The sequence below is a fragment of the Pongo abelii genome, chromosome 19 (genome assembly GCF_028885655.2).
Source record: "Pongo abelii isolate AG06213 chromosome 19, NHGRI_mPonAbe1-v2.0_pri, whole genome shotgun sequence".
Classification (NCBI taxonomy): domain Eukaryota; kingdom Metazoa; phylum Chordata; class Mammalia; order Primates; family Hominidae; genus Pongo; species Pongo abelii.
This window is the reverse complement of record NC_072004.2, coordinates 80267046-80287795: the sequence shown is the minus strand read 5'-3', so window position 1 is coordinate 80287795 and position 20750 is coordinate 80267046. Positions and strand designations below refer to the sequence as shown.

General features: G+C 37.0%; 1 protein-coding gene and 1 long non-coding RNA gene across 2 annotated transcripts; one reads left to right on the top strand and one right to left on the bottom strand.

The window, feature by feature from the left end:
• Positions 1–3360: 3360 nt before the first annotated feature.
• LOC100460700 (monocarboxylate transporter 7-like) lies at positions 3361–6330 on the bottom strand. The gene is given in 3 exon segments (XM_063718253.1): positions 3361–3755; positions 5522–6204; positions 6206–6330. Coding segments are annotated over 3 exon segments (1059 nt in total). The 3' UTR covers positions 3361–3504.
• LOC134760497 (uncharacterized) lies at positions 6168–18332 on the top strand. Its single transcript, XR_010138002.1, has 4 exons — positions 6168–6820; positions 8396–8509; positions 16396–16473; positions 17221–18332. It is a non-coding gene; the product is annotated as an uncharacterized LOC134760497 (long non-coding RNA).
• The last annotated feature ends 2418 nt before the right edge of the window (positions 18333–20750 follow it).

Genomic DNA, 20750 nt, shown 5'->3' with positions numbered 1-20750 from the left:
ACTCTGGAGGTGGAGGTTGCAGTGAGCCAAGATCGTGCCACTGCACTCCAGCCGGGGTGACAGAGTAAGACTCTGTCTCAAAACAAAACAAAACAAAACAAAAGTGTTAGCTGCTTGATCTTTCCTATTTTGGGGCAGTTATGATCTAAGAATTACTTTGACCACAATGAATCCTTTCCCATGAGTCAGGACTGTTAGTTTTCAGAGCTTCGCTTCTGGTGGTACTGACCTGTGCCAGTGTTACAGATGTGTGGTGAAGGAGCTAGAATTTTTTTTTTTTTTTCAGCTTGAGAGCTAATAGTGTGTGTGTGTGTGTGTGCGTGTGTGAACATTTTTATGTGATTGAAAAAAATATATTTCCTATATGAAAATCTTGTGAAATTCACATTTCAGTATCCATAAATAAAATTCCATTGAAACATTGCCACATTCGTTCATTTATATATTGTCTGTGGCTGCTTTTGGCCCTCAATGGCAGAGTTGACTAGACAGAGGCCTCATGGCCTGCAAAACTTTAAATATTTACTATCTGGACCTTTACAGAAAAAGTTTGCCAACCCCTGGCATGTAGAGTCTGTGCTGTTTACTTACAGGTTACAACAGTTCTTGGAACGATTCTGTAACTGGTTGTAGTCTTTAACTATTTGCCGTTATGACTTCTGATAGGCTTACTCTGGCTACCCTGATATCATTTCATTCATGTATTTTTCATTAATAAGTAAATACCATCGCTGCTTTCATTCTTAATTCTTGGATGAAAACATGCTTCTTCATTTGATTATATTGTTTAATTTTTATTTCCCTCTCCTGTTATTCATTACTTAATATTTCTCTTGAATTATTTAGTCTTTTTCTAAGGTGCTTTAATTTGTATGAAAAACTCAACATAAAATAAAATTGTCCTGCTTTCAATGACCAAAAAAAATGATTTAAAAGTTCAGGCCACACACGATGGCTCATACCTGTAATCCGAGCACTTTGAGAGGCCGAGGCAGGTGGATCACCTGAGGTCAGGAGTTTGAGGCCAGCCTGGCCAACATGGTGAAATCCCATCTCTACTAAAAATACACAAAATTAGCCGGGCGTGGTGGCGGGCACCTGTTATCCCAGCTACTTGGGAGGCTCAGGCAGGAGAATCACTTGAACCTGGGAGGCTGCAGTGAGCTGAGATTGTGCCATTGCACTCCAGCCTGGGCAACAAGAGTGAAACTCCATCTCAAAAAAAAAAATACTAGTAAATATAAATAAATAAAAAGTTCAGTAGACACTTCTTGGGAAACTTTATATATCTCTGGTAGAGTTAAAAGGTTTTGCAGAAGATAAACCTTAAAAAATTATTTATTTGGAGTGAATCTTTGGTGAGTTTTTGTAACTTTAATTGCATCAAATACTGAATGCTGTGAGAGTCAATAAAAAAATCTTATAACAGAAGAAAATCAGTCTCTTTAAATAAAAAAGCCATAAATGTATTGCAAATCTAGAAGTACCAAAATGTCACTAACACAGAACAAATCAGCAATCTTGTTTTTATTTTCTTCCAAACATTTAAAACCTTGATTATTGACATACTGAAATTGGCATACATTTTGTTTTCATGCAGATAACAGAATAGACATGGAGCAGATCCCTCTGAAATCAGTTATAAATATTAAATTGTATTGAACATTCATAGTAAAAAATACGTTGTAAAGTGCTGAAGTCATGTAAGTCTGCAAAACTGCCACAAGCTCGAAGTTCTTCTCAAGCAGTGGCAGAGATTTGCTGTATCCACCTTGTTTTAGGTTATGCCTGTTTTTGACAGACATTTTGTCATTTCCTCCCCACCCTCCCCAAAGTTTTATAGATTGTCCTATTTCTATGCCTGATAAGATGTTCTAGAAAATGTAGCAGGTGGTGATGAACTATGCCAGTTTTCATTTCAGTGCAGAGAAATATTCAAGCTTGTGTGTACCTGTAACCAAACTAGGCTTGTTATGTTTTTCCCCTGAGTTGTCATAAATTAACATTAACGATGAGTAAAGATGGAGCAGCAAGCACTGACCCATCACCTGCAGGGTGAGATTGTGGTAAAATAGGTGAGTAAAAAGTCCACCTATTATCCTGACAGTTGCCCTCTTTACAGAAAACTGCTAACATGAGCAATACTATACATGTAGTGTAACTCCAAAAAAAAAAAAAAAAAAAAAGAATAAAACAAACGACAACAACAACAACAAAATGACCGGTTACCCGATACCTCTGGCAACTTAGAACAATCAAGTCATGAGTTATAGAAGATGTAAATTCCAACTTGTAACTCACTATAACATAAATATCTGTTACCCCCATGTGAAATACAGAAATGCTTCAACAATTAGATGGTTTTTTCTTTAAATCAGAAATGCTTTAACAGTTCAATGAAATATAATTCTGATCAAAGAAGTTCCTCAAGTATTCTTAGATGATAAAACAAATTATTTTTGAAAGCTAAGGCAATTTGCTATCCATTATTTTTTCCCCTTTAAATAGCACATGTTGCCCTTAATCAAATGGAAGAATCATGACAACTTGGCCTTTTATTAAAGTATTTTTACAAGATAAGACATATTCTGTGAGGCATTTAAAGGACTGCAGAAAGGAGGTAAAAATGCTGCTTATGTCTCAGATTTTATTTCTTTTGATTACTTTAATCATCCTAGAATAACTTAATAATAAATAGTGGTTTAAATTAAAGACACTACAGTCACATATTTCTGCATAATTAAAAGCAACAGGAAATGCCATTTTGTATATTCTGTACTGAAATACTTCTGGTAAGGACTGGCCGTAAAAAGAAGTGGTAATCTTCACATTTATGAAGTTCAAGTTATATGTATACTTAAAATTTGCTTATTAGTAAAATGTTTGGTCTTAAACTATACTTCATTTCCAGCAAGCAGAGGCCATAATTTGTTAATGGGAACCTCAGTATTTTACAAAGGGTTTAACAAAAACTATTTATTCATATTTCTGAAAATTAGGAAGTTTTTAAATTATTGAAGTCTTTTTTTTCTTTTTTGACTGGCCAATTTCATTTCAATGACCTGGGTTGGATGTTGTTTTATTCAAGACAGTAGTTTATTCTGACAAGACCATAGGAAGAAAGAAAAGAAAGAAAGAAAATCATTTATCCCATGTGAAAGCTTTTAAAACCACTTTGCCAGTTCATGTCACTATTTTAATATTGGAATGTGACCAAAGAGTCTTTCTACATATCTTTTGTATTGCTACTGAATACAGCCAGATTTATATATGGAAGAGTGCTTGGTTGTTTTTTGTTTTGGCTTTAAAAACAAGCAAAAAAGAAAGCTTAAAACAAAACAAAACAAAAGCAATGTTGGTAGTGCTCTTCACATACACATTCCCTTTAAAATGTAGTTTTGAAAGTGGAGTAGAGGGGTTAGCTCCTCTACCTCCTTGTGTCCCCGTTGGGCCCACCCCATCCCACTCCAGCCAACACAGTGGCTGTTGTTGTAAGAAAGTGTGTCATACTGGCTCCATTTGCACATGAACTCTGTGCTCATTTTTTGCAAGATCCATTTCCAGAAAGTCTTCAGGTATGTCCTGTAAAGTCTTCGCACGATGGCTCACTACCTTTGTTTCACCTGAATGATGACGCTGGCACAGTCCCATCTTACACGGTCTCACCAGGGCGAGGCACACAGCAGCCAGGGCCATGCCAGCTGCGCAGGAGTAGAAGGCCCTGCTGTAGATCTTACTTTGGTCCACCAACAAACCTAGAAGAGAGCATGGCGTCCGTTAGCAGCATTCTTCCTAGACATAAGCCCCTCACCCAGGGGACCATCCCATTCAGAAGCCTCTCAGTTTCATTGCCTTCGTTGTTTTCTTTTGTGTTTCTAAAGAAAAATGGGTGTTAAAGGCAGAAATCTTTACTAGACTGGAGAGGAGAAAGAGACAAACACACAATATATTCTCCTTGGGCTAAGTCTGTCCTAGCAGAGAATCTAAAACCTGGGACATTTAGATGCATACTTCTTTGAAAAGGTAATATTCTTTGGTAGGAAGGAACTGTATTATTTTCACTTGAATTCACTTTAGGTTTTTATTGCACGACCTCGGGTCACTGCAACCTCCGCCTCCCAGGTTCAAGCGATTCTCCCACCTCAGCCTCCCAAATAGCTGGGATTACAGGCGCCTGCCACCATGCCTGGCTACTTTTCATATTTTTAGTAGAGACGGGGTTTTGCCATGTTGGCCATGCTGGTCTGGAACTTCTGACCTCAAATGATCTGCCCGCTTCATCCTCCCAAAGTGTTGGGATTAGAGGCATGAGCCACTACGCCTGGCCCACTGTAGGTATCTTTTGACAGGGGGTACAATTTCTAATCACAACACTTTAAAGACCCATTTGGGATCTAAGCTATGAAACATACCTATGTCCCTCTTACAAAGAAATATTCTATACAAATCAATTAGGTATTTACAGAGTGCTGCTTTCTATTCCCAAATACCTTTCCTAAGAAGTGAAGATGACTTACAGAAGTCCGATATTTCTTTCATTCCAAAAGTCAGGTGGGCTCTGAAGGTGATAAATCCATGCGTTCCTGTCTAGCATGACAGAAGGCAAGGTGATAGAAAAAGCCTGGGTCGACCGGGCGCGGTGGCTCACACCTATAATCCCAGTACTTTGGGAGGCTGTGGCAGGCGGATCATGAGGTCAAGAAATCAAGACCATCCTGGCCAACATGGTGAAACCCCGTCTCTACTAAAAATGCAAAACTTAGCTGGGCGTGGTGGTGGGCGTCTGTAGTCCCAGCTACTCGGAAGGCTGAGGCAGGAGAATGGCGTGAACCCAGGAGGAGGAGGTTGTAATGAGCCGAGATCGGGCCACTGCACTCCGGTCTGGTGACAGAGCGAATTTCCGTCTCAAAAAAATAAATAAATAAAAGCCTGGGTCAGTCTGGACTACAGACACAGCTTCCAGTCCTGATTCAACCACTAATTTACCATCTGACCTTTGGTTTCAATTCTTTGGCCTTGGAAACTGAAGGCCAAAGAATATATATTTATTTATTTATTTTTTGAGACAGAGTCTCACTTTGTCACCCAGGCTGGAGTGCAGTGGCGTGATCTCGGCTCACTGCAAGCTCCACCTCCTGGGTTCACACCATTCTCCTGCCTCAGCCTCCTGAGTAGCTAGGACTACAGGTGCCCGCCACCACATATGCCAGCTAATTTTTTGTATTTTTAGTAGAGACGGGGTTTCACTGTATTAACCAGGATGGTTTCGATCTCCTGACCTTGTGATCTGCCTGCCTCGGCCTCCCAAAGTGCTGGGATTACAGGCATGAGCCACCACGCCTGGCCAGTTTCCTCATATTTAAATCAAGAGGGCTGGCTCAAGTAATCTGTAATCCCTGGCAGCTCTAAAATTCAATGGAAATATAAAACAGCAGTAAGTTTTTTTATGGCTTGAACAGGAAGCTAGCACAATTCATAAGGGAAAGTAGACAAGCGTTTGTATTTTGTGTATTTAAATTACCTGCAAGGGGCAGTCCAGCCAGTCCTGCTATGCTCTGAATGAAGATGTAGACCCCAGCTGCAGAAGACATCTTCTCAATGCCCACGACATCATCCTCAGCAAGCAGTGGAATGTGGGTCCCTGCTATTGTTCCAACCATAAACCCAAAAAATATGCTACATGACATTAGACCCCAGAATTCCCTAGCAAAAGTAAAGGCAAACAGAAACACAGTCAATAAGATGACACAGATGAGCTCAATGTAAATCATACGAATGGGCTCTCTGTTGAGGACAAAACCAGCTCCGATCCTCCCGAAAACTTCTGCAATGGCCATCGTAGATAATAAAAAAGCAGCGCAGTCCTGGTCAATGCCCAGACTAATGCCCAGAGGAATGATGTACAAGGAAGGTGCAAAGAATCCCAGTGTTGCAAAGAGACCAAATAATGCATAACAAATAAAACTTTTCTCTTTCAAAATGGAGAAGTCTAATAGCGGGGCTTTCTTTTCGCTTGGCCTGGGGCTGGTCTTCACCAGGACCTGCTGCATGTCGGCCTTCGGCTCCAGTTCCCGGTTAGTGTGAGTAGGCACATTTTTAGGTGAGGTAGTTAGTTCTACTCCTGAGTCAATGGAGTCTATTGAGGTTCGTGTTTTCTCATTTTCAAGCATATACTGCGCTTCTTTCCGATTTTCCTGGATGACTTTTTGGTGACGCTGGTCCTCTGATGATGATGGGTCTGAGCAGTGCTCCGAAGATGACAATGTTTAACTGTAGTAGGCCCACGAAGAGGAGGCTGTATCTCCAGCCAATGCGCTCCTTCAGAGCCATGATTGCTTGAATAGGCAGGAGTGCAGAAGAAATAAAATATAAGGTCAATAATGGACTCAAGACGCAGGAGAAGCCATCAAAAAGAAATATGGATCCAGATTTAATTATAAGTTTTGTGGAAATTTATTATACTCAGCATTATGAATGTACTCAATCTTTTTTTTTTTTTTTTTTTTGAGATGGAGGCTTGCTCTGTTGCCCAGGCTGGAGTGTAGTGGTGTGATCTTGGCTCACTGCAACCTCCACCTCCTGGTTTCAAGCAATTCTCCTGCCTCAGCCTACCAAGTAGCTGGGATTACAAGCATGTGCCACCATGCACAGCTGTTTTTTGTGTATCAAGTAGAGACAGGGTTTCACCATGTTGGCCAGGCTGTTCTCCAACTCCTGACCTCAGGTGATCCACCCACCTCGGCCTCCCAAAGGGCTGGCATTACAGGCATGAGCCACTGTGCCTGGCCAAAAATTTTGTTTTGAGATGATCTGCACACAGGTAAGAATGCTGTCTTTATTAGCATAATCTAAATCCACGTTGAATGTAGCTCTTTTGAAAAAGGAGAGGACATAACAGGTGAACAATTGCAAATTACTAGATTATTCTGGAATGCATGTGTCAAGAAAGCCCTACCACTGCATATGTGCCCAGCTAGGAATTCAAACTTATTATTAAGGTGGTCTGAATTCCTAAAGTGGGGGTTAGGGAGGACAGATCCTAAAAATGAGCTGGAGAAGAGACGTAAATAACCTCTCATTACGCATACACTTAAAGTCATCCATAATGTTGGCAAAAGTTAGCATAGCAAGAATACCTGAGTGACGTCCCCCATCCACATTAATACTTAGACTGTTGTAGTCCACCTACCTGGTGCGAAAGCAATGTATGTATCTGTGTGTAAATGTTCTCCTCTTAGAAGCACACCAGTCACATTGGAGTAGGATGCACCCTACTGACCTTATTTAACCTTAATTGTATACTTCTCTAAAGATGTTGTCTCCAAATATGGATACTCTAAGATACTGAGGGTTAGGACTTCAACATATGAATTTGACGGGGGTGGGTGGGCAAATTTAGCTCATAAAACTCACTAAGGTTTAATTAGGTAATTAGGGCATGGACTATTGAGCATTCTACTGTTAATTTAGTTTTTATGTTTGGAAAACATTTTGAAACATAATGATTTTTATTTATAATTTCATTATTTATATTTTCATTATGTTTAGGGTTGCTTGGAGGTAAATGAAGAAAGAAGAGTTCCACATTAGTGAGGCAGGGATGTCAGTATATAAGGAATTGGAAAGACATCAATGATAATGGCAAAAGCTGCTTATAAATTAAATTAAGAGCTTAATTAAACTGAGGAAAAAAGCATATTGCCAAATTACATGCAGTTGTTTTGTAACAGCATTTATCCACTTGCTATGCCCTGAGATTTCCAAGGCACATTCCTCTACTAAGTATATTATAAGATGATTACATATGCATAGTACAAGTATGTTATGGAAGCCTATGTTAACTGATATAGTGGGACCACAATAGTATGTGTAAGTGAGATTTGGAAAATTTGATATGCCAGCAAGGGCAAAGAAGTGTTGAATTTGCAAGTTTGTGCACATATTCTGAAAATCCAGGCAGCTATTTCTCCTTTTGAATTGTTCCCTTGGCTAGGGGATAAGGGTGAGACACAATACACATTTGAATGTGTCACTTTGTAAATTACCACTGCAATATTATCAGTGTATGTTGAAAAACTGGTACTTATATGTACTAATATTATCTACCATGAAAAAACAATTAAAATTTTAAAATATTATGTAAATTAAGTAAAGTTCAAATACCACTAGCCAGAAAAAATATTTGGATATTATAGTCTGGGGTCAGAAGAGGAAAAACTTTATGTACAGTATCAAAATTAATTTTTATTTCAATTTAAATGCATCATCATATAACATGGTTTCATAACTGAAATTACATTTGTCAGAATTTGACATTTTTATTAAAGAATTGAGGGAAAACTGATGGTTATAATATTGATATGCAAGGTAAATAAACCTTTTTTCATTGTTATAGGAATGAATTGCTCAGAAATAATCGGCCAATGTCAACCACATATCTGTTTCCATGGAAACTGCAGCAATATTACTTCAAATAGTTTCATTTGTGAATGTGATGAACAATTTTCAGGTAAAAAAATACATATATATACATATATATACCATTTGTCCTAGATTTTTTAACCAATTACTATTATTTATAGTTGCGTTAGAATAAATAGGGATGGGTTTGATAAATCACCACTTGGTGCTTGAAATTCTGCCATCATCTTTTCTAGGAGTGTGAACTACAGAGATATACATAAGCAGAAAATTATTTTTTAACATGAGGATAATATGGTAATGTAACCAGTGATAACCTACCTCTCTTTTTCAATGCTTTTCAGATGCAAATTGTATCATATCAATTATTCAAGGACAGCTTGTAGGACTTTGAAGACCCAAGCAGCCAAAAACTAGCTAATTCCTCCTTATTTCAGTTGGTATGAAGAGAAGTTACTAATAATGCTGCTCTTCCAGCACAAGGCTTCCGGGATGCCGGTGAGCTTGGTCAGTGGGAACCACAGGAAATTATGAGTTATGTTTATGTTATTTATGAGAGAAAAATTGAGGCTACCAGTCTTGTCACAGGGTTTATAGATAATTGCCTTGCGTGCCACCATGCCTGGATAATTTTTGTATTTTTAATAGAGAGAGGGTTCCACCATGTTGGCCAGGCTGGTCTCAAACTCCTGACCTCAGGTGATCCGCCCGCCTCAGCCTCCAAAAGTGCTGGGATTACAGGTGTGAGCCACTGTGCCCAGCTCCCCATTAAATCTTATCACACAGCTTCTTCAAGTTTGACTCCAATGGAGAGAACTGATACTTCGGCAATATTCTATCTTCTACTCCATGAGCATAAACTAATGCTATCCTGAGAAAACTAGAATGATTACCCTATGAAGGTTAGTAACTATAATAGGGGTATTTTTTGCATTATTTTGAGACCTACAGCCTGTGCCAAAAGTGTACAGGAAGCATCACATTTAAAAGACGTATAAAATATTTCTATATCTATCCATCTGATATGGCTTGACTGTGTCCCCACCCAGGTCTCATCTGGAATTCCCACATGTTGTGGGAGGGACCTGGTAGGAGGTAATTGAATCAGGGGGGCAAGTCTTTCTCATGATAGTGAATAAGTCTCACGAGATCTGATGGTTTTAAAAAAAGGAGTTCCCCTGCACAAGTTCTCTGTCTTTGCCTGCTGCCATCCATGTAAGATGTGACTTGCTCTTCCTTGCCTTCTAATACATCATCTATCTGGTTATTCATACTTATTTTCTAATATTTTATTATTGGTTTCTTCAAAACTCTTCAGAAATTAATATATGTATATTTTCCACAATGATCAACTGTGCATATTAATATATATTATTTTATATATGAATCTGGATTCATAATTGAGATTATGTTCCAATGAGTCATAGTAAAAGTACAGAAAATTAATATTTTGGCCGGGCGCGGTGGCTCACGCCTGTAATGCCAGCACTTTGGGAGGCCGAGGCAGGCAGATCACGAGGTCAGGAGATTGAGACCATCCTGGCTAACACGGTGAAACCCCATCTCTAATAAAAATACAAAAAATTAGCCGGGCATGGTGGCGGGCGCCGTAGTCCCAGCTACTCCGGAGGCTGAGGCAGGAGAATGGTGTGAATCTGGGAGGCAGAGCTTGCAGTGAGCCGAGATCACCCAACTGCACTCCAGCCTGGGCGACAGAGCCAGACTCTGTCTCAAAAAAAAGAAAAAAAAAAGAAAATTAATATTTCTAATGCCTTATCAACCAATGATTATTATAAAACTAGCCTTTATGTCAAGTTCTCATTGCTCTTGAATTTCATTCCAAACAGAATTTTGGAATTCATATCATTGGGAATACTATAGTTGTCATACCTCAAGCAGTTTAATAACCCACTTCTAATACAAATTTACATTAAGACTGCAAATAATTATGGTGTAGAGTATGACAATCCTATTTCAAAACTAAACAGCCTTTAGAAAAACAAATTCTTGATTTTTCAGATATCTCAAATATTGTGAAATAGAGTATATCTAAGAATAATTAGCCATGAGGTCAAACTTAATTTTCAAACATTATAAAAGTAAAATTAAGAATTAAAATCTAATCTAAAACCACATGAAAATTTATTCTTCATTGTAATCCCAAATTTGAAAATGTTATATAAGATTTATGCTCCATTAGAAAGTGATTTATGGTAATTGTATAAGATTTATTGCTAAATTTTTAAAGGTGTATTTTTGATCAATGCAAGGAAATGTTAAAATTACTATGCTATACATTATTAGTTCATGACACATTTTCAAATATGAATGTGATGTAGAAACAGGTGATTGTCAGAAAATAAACTCTTTGTTTTTAGTTTGACTAAATTAAAGCTACCAAAAACAAGTTTAGTTTCAAGATAGGAAAGTTTATTTGTAAGGATGCTGGGATGTTTGAACCCAAGATGAGTGATGTTAAAAAGGTTTTGCAATGGCATTCAATGAATAAAAAATGTTTAGAGTTCAGTAACTTCAGTTACCATTTTGGACAGATAACAAGAGATCCAATCTGACTGGTAGAGAATAGTGTAAGACATTTAGAATAGTTTAAATCAGAGAGTAGACAGATTATTTTCCAATGTAAAGTACATATTTCTCCATTTGCATAGTCCTCACCAGTGGGTAGAATTTATGAAGAATCGAATTTGGTTCATGGAAAGAAAAGCAGGCAGGAGCTAAATCAGATATAACTTTCTTCATATTTAATAATTGAACCTTAATCCTATTTTGAGACTCAATTCCGATAGAAGTTGGAAAATTAATCTGTCAGTTTAACCCTATCTCTAACCCCCTGCCATGTAGAGAATTGAACTAGCCCTCGCTCTCATAAGTGGAATTTTAAAAATAATGTGAGTTACATGAGCTGATAAGCACACAGGTATAGTCAATGTTAACGCTTAGTATTTATAAAATTTGGAATGATAATTTATGGCAAATGTTTAACACATTTAATAATGTAAATAGTTTTTAAGGCATTGAATAGGTAGGAGTTCATATAGGTTTACTCTGGGTTGTTATTACTTTTACATTGTCAAACTTTATTTTGTAGTATTTTTCTTCTTGATTCTCTAGTCGCTATGACAATTATTAGCATTGATGGTGACTTTTATTTCCAAGCACAGCATAATCCACAATAACATAATATTTAAAAGCAAAGGCTCTGGGCCAGGCGCGGTGGCTCATGCCTGTAATCCCAACACTTTGGGAGGCCAAGACAGGTGGATCACAAGGTCAGAAGATCGAGACCATCCTGGCTAACACGGTGAAACCCCGTCTCTACTAAAAACACAAAAAAATTAGCCAGGTGTGGTGGTGGGCACCTGTAGTCCCAGCTACTTGGGAGGCTGAGGCAGGAGAATGGCGTGAACCCGGGAGGCTGAGCTTGCAGTGAGCCAAGATCGCACCACTGCACTCCAGCCTGGGTGACAGAGTGAGACTCCGTCTCAAAAAAAAAAAAAAAAAAAAAAAAGCAAAAAAGCAAAAAAGCAAAGCGTCTGTATCGGTTACTAACTAACATGAACAATTTCCTTTGCTACCATACTCCATCCAGATAAAGAACTGAATGTTCCTCTGAACCTTCCAATTAATTTCTTCCATTGTGATGAATCCTCCATAGATTTATTGGCAAAACATTATTTCCAAGTGTTCTCCACCCTACTATAAACTCAAAATAGTTTATGTGTCTACCAACAACGTAGTGTATATATGAACTTAATAAATAGTAATTATTGATAATTATGAGATCTCAGGATGCTAATGAAACTTTTTATTGCTTGTATTGAGAAATGAGAGTATAAATTGATTATAAAATGAAAAGATTTGAATGCTCAATAAAGCATATAATTTGGCTAAAATTATTAAACAGATATATGTATATGCCAATGTGAATGTCTTTTTATTGTTGTTCAATGTATAGAATACCTTTTTCCTTTTTTTAGTTGACAAAAATTATATTTATAGGATACAGAGTGATATTTTGATATAACTATACAATATGTAAGGATCAAATCAGAGTAATTAACATATTCATCACTTTAAACATTTATCATTTCTTTGTGTTGTGAACATTCAGAATCCTCTCTTCTAGCTTTTTAAAAATATACAGTAAATTACAGTTAACCATATTCACCTTACAGTGTTGTAGAACACCATAAATAATTCCTTCTATCTAGCTATAATTTTGTATCTGTTAACCAAACTGTCCCCATCCTCCTTTTCCCTACCCTTCCCAGCATCTAATACTCACAATTCTATTCCCTACTTTCATGAGCTCAAATTTTACTTAGGTCTCACATATGAGTGAGAATATACAGTATTTATCTCTGTGCCTGACCTATTTCGCTTAATATAATGTCCTACAGGTTTATCCATGTTGCCAGGAATGACAGGATTTCATTCTTTTTATGACTGAATAGTATTCCATTGTGTATATAGACCACATTTCCCTTATCCAAGCATCTCTTCATGGACATATAGGTTGATTGCATATCTTGACTATTAGGAATAATGCTATAATAAATATGGGGGTGCGGCTATCCCTTTGATATACTAATTTCATGTCCTTTGGTTATTTTTAATTGCTATTTAATATGCACCTTTCTTTTTATCAGAAAGTCCATGAAGTAGTAAATAAAATAATTAAACTCATCTCTATTTTACCTTTTGAGGAAATGGCAGAAATATAATTATAATTTGGAATTATTTGACTCCACTGATTTTGATCTTAAACTAATATAATATGTTGCTTTTCTGGTTTATTCATGAAAATGTCAATGAAATATTTAATAATGTGGTAGTATCTGTGTATATTTATATAAGGCTTGTAATATCCTATAGCCCTTGAAAGCCAGTATGGCTCACTCACTCTGCCATTTTTAAGTTGTCTTTTTACTAATGATTTGTAGAAAAACTGTATATGTCCTGGATAGAAGTCACTTGTCAGGTATGCATATAGTACAAATAATTTTTTTTCTGTATCTGGCTTTTTATTTTTTTGATATTTATTTATTTATTTATTTATTTATTTATTTATTTAGAGACAAGAGTCTTACTCTGTCACAAGGCTGGAGTGCAGTGGCACAATCTCGGCTCACTGCGACCTCCACCTCCCGGGTTCAAGCAATTCTCCTACCTCGGCCTCCCGAGTAGCTGGGACTACAGGCGCCCACCACCACGCCCAGCTAATTTTTTTTTCTTGTATTTTTAGTAGAGACGGGGTTTCGCCATGTTGGCCAGGATGGTCTCGATCTCCTGACCTCATGATCCGCCCGCCTCAGCCTCCCAAAGTGCTGGGATTACAGGTGTGAGCCACCGTGCCCGGCCACATTTTTATTTTATTTTTTCATGTATTTTGATAAGCAAAAGTTTTCAATGTTAATAAAATCAATTTATCATTTTAAAACACGTTTTGTAGGTGTTGTGCCTTCTTTAGGAAACATTTGCATGTTCCAAAGTCATAAGTAATTTCTTCAATGCATTCTTCTAGAAGACATATAGTTATTTAGCCCTCTGTTAAGGTTTATTATCCACTCAGTTAATTTTTTGCATTTCATGGAAGGTTGGTTTATTTTTTTTTTAATATATGGAAATAGAGTTCAGCACCATGTGGCAACTCTTTCTTTTACCCGTAGATTTGTTTGGCATCCTATCAAAAATAAATTAAACACATATGTGTGTATGTCTAGTTCTGTAATTTCTATTCTTTGCTATTGGTCTGTTTTTCTTTCCTTGGCCAATACCAGTGTCTCTTGATAGTGTATATTTATATTAAAACTTGAGGTTCTATAAAACAAATCCTCCAGTTTCTTAGTCTTTATCAAAATTGTTCTGACTATTCTAGATCCTTTGCATATACATATAAATCTTAGAATTCACTTGTCAATTTATTTTAAAAATTCTACCAGAATTTTAATTCAGCCTCTTTTGATATTTGCCAAATATTTGCCAAGGAGTTATTTGCCAAAATATATCTTTCCTTTCCTTCTACAGTTACACGTATGGTAGACTCAGAATTCTCCTACTGGTCACTGAGGCTCTATTCATTTTAGTTCAACCATTTGTGGTCCTCTCACTATTCTTCAGATTAGATAATTTCTTTGGATAAGTTTTTGAGTTTACTCACGCATTCTATTTCTGCCTGGTTTTGTTCATTCTTAAAGGACTTTGTGCAGATTTCTGTGTGTTTTTATACAGAACTTTTGTAGTTTTCAGTGAGAGAGTTCATCTGAAAAAAAGCTACACCACCAACACAGAACAGCAAATGTCAATGTGGCTTTCTCTCTCTTTCTGTTTAATTTTCAGAACTTTTCTGTGTTTCCAGTGAAACAAGCAACTCTTCAGTGATTCTAAACAGGGCCCTTTCAAGTAGAAACAGTAATTTGGGACATTTAACTAAAATCAATTACGTATAATTAGGCATAAAGATCAATTTCTTGTAAAGTGGTCCTGACTTCACTATAATTTGGTAATTGTTTAAAAATGAAATTCACTAATATAAATGAGGAAACCAGTAAATGGAGCACTGTCAAGAGGATGAATTTAAGGGGAAAGAGAATTGAGTAGCATTTTTCATGTGTTTTTCTTAAGACGAAATGAACCAATTAATGTAAAATACTTGGTAAGCATTTAATTAATTTTAGCTTTGGCTACTTTTGCTATTGTTTGGCATAACAACTTCTCATTTAATTTTATTTCCACCATTTTGTGAATACAGTCAAATCCGGTATCCTTTTTATGGCGTTCAGGAGTTTATGTAATTGAAGTCTATCTACTTTTATAAGCATTTTTCAATATTTTCTTAACCAATCATTTGCTCTAATCAACTAGTGTTAGTGATTGTATTATGAACAGGCCATATACATTCATATTTTCTCTGCTGTCACTCATATATTATATCTTCTCTAGAATAAAGTCTCTCTTCTTTTCCTTCACTTCTGCAAAAATCCCCTTCCTTTACTCCTCCTACTGATTTGCAAAGTTCTTGACAGCAAAGCCTGTGATTGATTCAAATTTACAGCCCTATTTTACAGCACATATAAGGTATTGAATAAATGTTTGATAATGAGAAGAGTACAAGATGTGGGGATGTTTTTAATCTTAAAAGAAGTTCAAAGTATTATCATTCTCTTCTGACAGACATATTTGAAAATAAGTGCTACACAATTTTTTAGTCTGAAATCACAGGGTTATATTTGAGTATTGCATATCCTGGTTATTTTTATTTTTATTTTTTTTTGAGGCAGAGTCTCACTCTGTTACCCAGGCTGGAGTGCAGTGGCGCGATCTTGGCTCACTGTAACCTTTGTCTCCTGGGTTCAAGCGATTCTCCTGCTTCAGCCTCCAGAGTAGCTGGGACTACAGGCGCATGCCACCATGCCCAGCTAATTTTTTGTATTTTTAGTAGAGACGGGGTTTCACCGTGTTAGCCAGGATGGTCTTGAACTCCTGACCTCATGATCCGCCCGCCTCGGCCTCCCAAAGTGCTGGGATTACAGGCATGAGCCACCATGTCTGGCTGAGTATTGTACACTGTTATTGCCATGTATAGAAAGAAAAGAATCACAGCTTCCTCTCCGTGTTTTATTAACACACAGAAAAGAACTTTGAAAAAATACCATTTATCAAAAATGAAATGTATGATTTGCTACAAATGGCCATATGGAAAATATGATACCTGCTTATTTTTGACTCAGAGTGCATTCAATTTTTATACTAATTGAAAATTACATGATTGCGTTTTGTTTTAAAAGTGAAAAAAATGTAATAACTGCTTTTAGCCTTGTAATATTGAATGTGTCAATTGGTTCCCCTTGTAGAATGTTGAATGGCTGTCACTGGTGACAGACGTTCCATACATCGCAGTAATACTGCTTATATAATTGTGATAATTTTCCACTTCTTATTTGTCATTTTTAGTGATTTAAAAATCCCTTGATGACTCCCTGAAAAATGACTGATGTTTTTCCTGTATTAAGTAATTTCTGCTGGTAAAGTGTAAGTCTTTTAATAATTTCTTGAATTCTGTTCAAGTCTGCATATTTTCATTCATTGTTCAACTAAACAGGTGTGACAGTTTATAGAATTCCATGCAGAAACATCTCTCTAATTACTCCATCTTGGGACTTAGAAATGTGTTTTATGGGGAAATGCCATAAGCTTATTTTTTAGATACAGGAACATTTCTGAACATATGGCTTCAACTTTAGTACAACTTTAGTATTTAGTACAAAAACTTGAAACTTGAAAATCTAGAAAGTTAAATTTACAAGGCATTTTACCTTTTCTCTGCGGGTAACCTTATTATTGTATCTTGTCTGTGATACTCAGTGATATTACAGTTTCAGAAGCTGGCTATAAAAGCACAATACCATAATTAAGGTGTCATCACCCTTTCGATAGATATCATACTTGATTTCCTAGAATGTTGATTTGATTAGTGTGATTAAAAATTCTAAATTTTTACAACCTATTTTATCATGTCCAGGCTTACCTTAGTAACCCAATCATATTCATATTGTATAGGTTTAAAAGCAATTTTAGAAATGGCTTATAATAAATGAACCTTTCCTGATTAAAGATGAAGATTTGGACATGATTAATACATTTTGAACTCAAATTATACCACAGTTCAGGGGAATTTTCCATTAAGCTTAAAGGCAAATTTAAAAATAATCTGAGATAGTGAATTAAATTAAGATGTACATATAAACATCTTTTTATTTTATTATTATTATTTTTTAGACGGAGTCTTGCCCTGTCACCAGGCTGGAGTGCAGTGGCACAAACTCAGCACACTGCAACCTCTACCTCCCGAGTTCAAGCGATTCTCCTGCCTCAGCTTCCTGAGTAGCTGGGACTACAGGTGTGCTACCACGCCCAGCTAATTTGTATTTTTAGTAGAGACAGGGTTTCACCTTGTTGGCCAGGATGGTCTTGATCTCTTGACCTTGTGATCTGCCCGCCTTGGCCTCCCTAAGTGCTGGGATTACAGGCATGAGCCACTGTACCCAGCCATAAACATCTTAATGAGCAATCAATTTTGTAAATTTGGGGGAAAATGTAATTTATTTTTCTGTCCTTTATGCATTAGATTTTATTCGGTTGGTATTTGTTAGTCTGTCTATGGTAGATCAACTCTGATGGCAGGGTATACTTGAAATTAGACCTTTTAAGGAACATCTTTAACAGAGTTTATGCTGTTTGATAAAACAAATGTCATGTATCATGGCAGATGAACCCACCATTTGGTGTTTAGGATCCAAGTTTCACTTCAGGAGCAGGGTCGCAAAAAACTGAAGCTTCTCGAATTCAATCATGCCTGTTTGTTGGCAAGTTACTTTTTTTAAATGAGAGAGTAATCCTCATATCTTCTGACAAAATTTTACTTAACTAATTGCTCTTAAGAGATGTTATACTTGTATAATAAAGAATCTCATTGATATAGTGAGAAATACAGAGCGAACATCATTTTTAGCTTACTGAAATCATGTAATCGGTTCTATAATATTCCTTAATTATTTATTATTTTCTGAGTCTAAGATTTTTAAAATGGAATAAATTAAATTACTCCATGAAGAGAAAGCTGGGAAAAGTGCTTGTGTGTGTGTGTGTGTGTGAGTGTGTGTGTGTGTGTGTCAGGGGGTACAAAAATTTACAAAATGAGTATATACTTAAGGTAAACAACATATGTCAGATGATTTTTATTTCAGTGATTTTAAAACAGTTATTGACCAATGGTTTTCTGATTAAATCTCAGATGTTCATTTTAAAATAGTGCCTTCTCATCCTTTTCAGCATTTCTTCATAGAAAAGTAATTATCTGGCTACTTATCATTAACTAAATATAAAATTATTTTCAAATAAATATCCTTGACCACACAGAATTTTGTTAGTATAGCATTATATGTAAATTTAGCTCTATAATTTTGAATTTTCAGTTTATTTTAAAATTTTGAAATATTATTAATAAACTCCTTCTTCCACTGAGTATATGTAAAGACCAATGGCAGAAAGATTCAATATAATTATTATTGAATAAATGAAAAGCAGTAGCTCTTTTATCTCATCTAATATAGTTTGTTTTTATGACCAAGAACCAAGAACTACTCATATATTTTTAGTGTTTTGAACTCTGCACAATGTTTTCATGCAAAGATGGCATTCAATGATTTTAACTATGAGAAAAGAAATACAATAACAATTAAGTGCTATATATTTCAGACTCTTCTCTTAGGTAGACAGTTGGACTAGGAGATGGTTACTTCTCCCAAAAGAGACACTGTGATTTTCTCAGTAAATTTATTTTGAAGGCTGATAAAACACTTCTGTCTGAAAAAATCTGACTTTTTTTTTTTTTTTTTTTTTTTTTTTTTTTTGAGACGGAGTCTCACTCTGTCGCCAGGCTGGAGTGCAATGGCACAATCTTGGCTCACTGCAGCCTCCGCCTCCCGAGTTAAAGTGATTTTCCTGCCTCAGCCTCCCAAGTAGCTGGGACTACAGGCACCGCCACCACGCCCAGCTAATTTTTGTATTTTTAGTAGAGACGGAGTTTCACCATGTTGGCCAGGATGGTCTTGATCTCTTGAACTTGTGAAAAAATCTGAATTTTATCAATAGCTGAAGCTCTGGGAGTTCAGTTTATATTTCAAGCACATTTTTTCTCTATGCCTTTGATCTATACTCTTCTTATCCTCAGCTGAAATGCAAATCTCTCTGTTTTTGACATTCTCAGGAGCTCTCATTTCTTTCTTAACTTTTTCTCCTCTGCTGTTCACTTCCAGTTCTTTCAGCACTTTTAATCCTTAGTGCTCTTACATCTTCACTACTCAAATTTTTTACTGGTCATCTATTTCTTTGTAATAAATTAACCCTAAATTAAGTGACTTAAAACAATGACAACATTTATTTTCATAAAGCAGCAATTTTATTTTGATTTTGCTCTGATCATTGTCATTGCGGGGTATTGCAAAGACTGGTTGCTAGAATTGTCTACAGATTGCTTACTCACACATCTGGAAGTTGATGCCAGCCATTGGCTTAGATGTTAGCTGGTGCTATTTGTTGGGAGACTTACATGCCGACTTTCTACATGGCACTGGCTTCCTTATACCTGGTACTAAATTCCACAACAAGCTTCAGTAGAGACAGTGAGCTGTATTAACTTTTATGACTTATCCTCAGAAATCATACATTGTCATTCTCTTTATATTCTATTTGTTGAGGATTTTATAGAAGCCCAGTCAGGATAAAGGGGTGGAAAAAGGTCTGGAAGACCAATTTCAGTTGAAAATTTTGTGGAAGCAATTTTTTATATTCTACCACAGTGCATGTTCTTTTTTCTCTTTCTGAAGCTTGCTATAGAATCATAGAAAGCTATGCATTCTACCACGGACCATTCACCATGTGGTCATTATTACTTCCTCTAAGCTAACAATTGCATTTATGAAACTATTGCTTTAGACATAGTATTAAAAATCTGCTCCTTCTTTGAGCTCCATGTCACCTTGTATCAGCTTTGCTACTGCATTTAGCTTTGTCATTTACTGTCTTCTTGGTTCCTCGTCATTAATTGATGGGTACACCTACTTGATAGTCTTTAAGGATGACTGCTCCAAGGTATAGCCAGCTCGCTGGCCAGCCCATCTACCCATCCACCTACCTATTCACCCATCCACCCACCCATCTACACACTGCCCACCCATCTACCCATCTACCCATCTACCCATCTAGCCATCTACACAATCACCCACCCATCTACCCATCTACCTACCCATCCACCTACCCATCTAGCCATCTACCCATTCACCCACCTACCTACCCATCTACCTACTGATCCACCTACCCACCAACCCATCCACTCATCCACCTACCCATTTACCCATCCACCTACCCAGGTAACCATCCACCTACCCAACCACTCATCCACCATCCACCATCTACCTGCCTATCTATCTATCTATCTATCTATCTATCTATCTATCTATCTATCTAGTCTATCATTTATCTGCTGGTGCCTTAAGCAGTTATGTCTGTAGCTGCAGGAAACCATCCTCAGACTCCCTTCTGGGGACCAAGACAGCCACCGATGGAGCTATGCCCAGGGCTGTGGACAGGCGCCAAGCTTTTCTCTTGGTTAGCTCCCCAACATCACAGTGCCTGAACCAGTGACCCCGGCTTCCCTTGTTTAGAGGAGCCAAACTCCTCTAAACAGATGAACAGCAGCAGCAAAGAGGAGTGAACACCCCTCTGTCCCTCAGCAGCCCTAAGTGGCT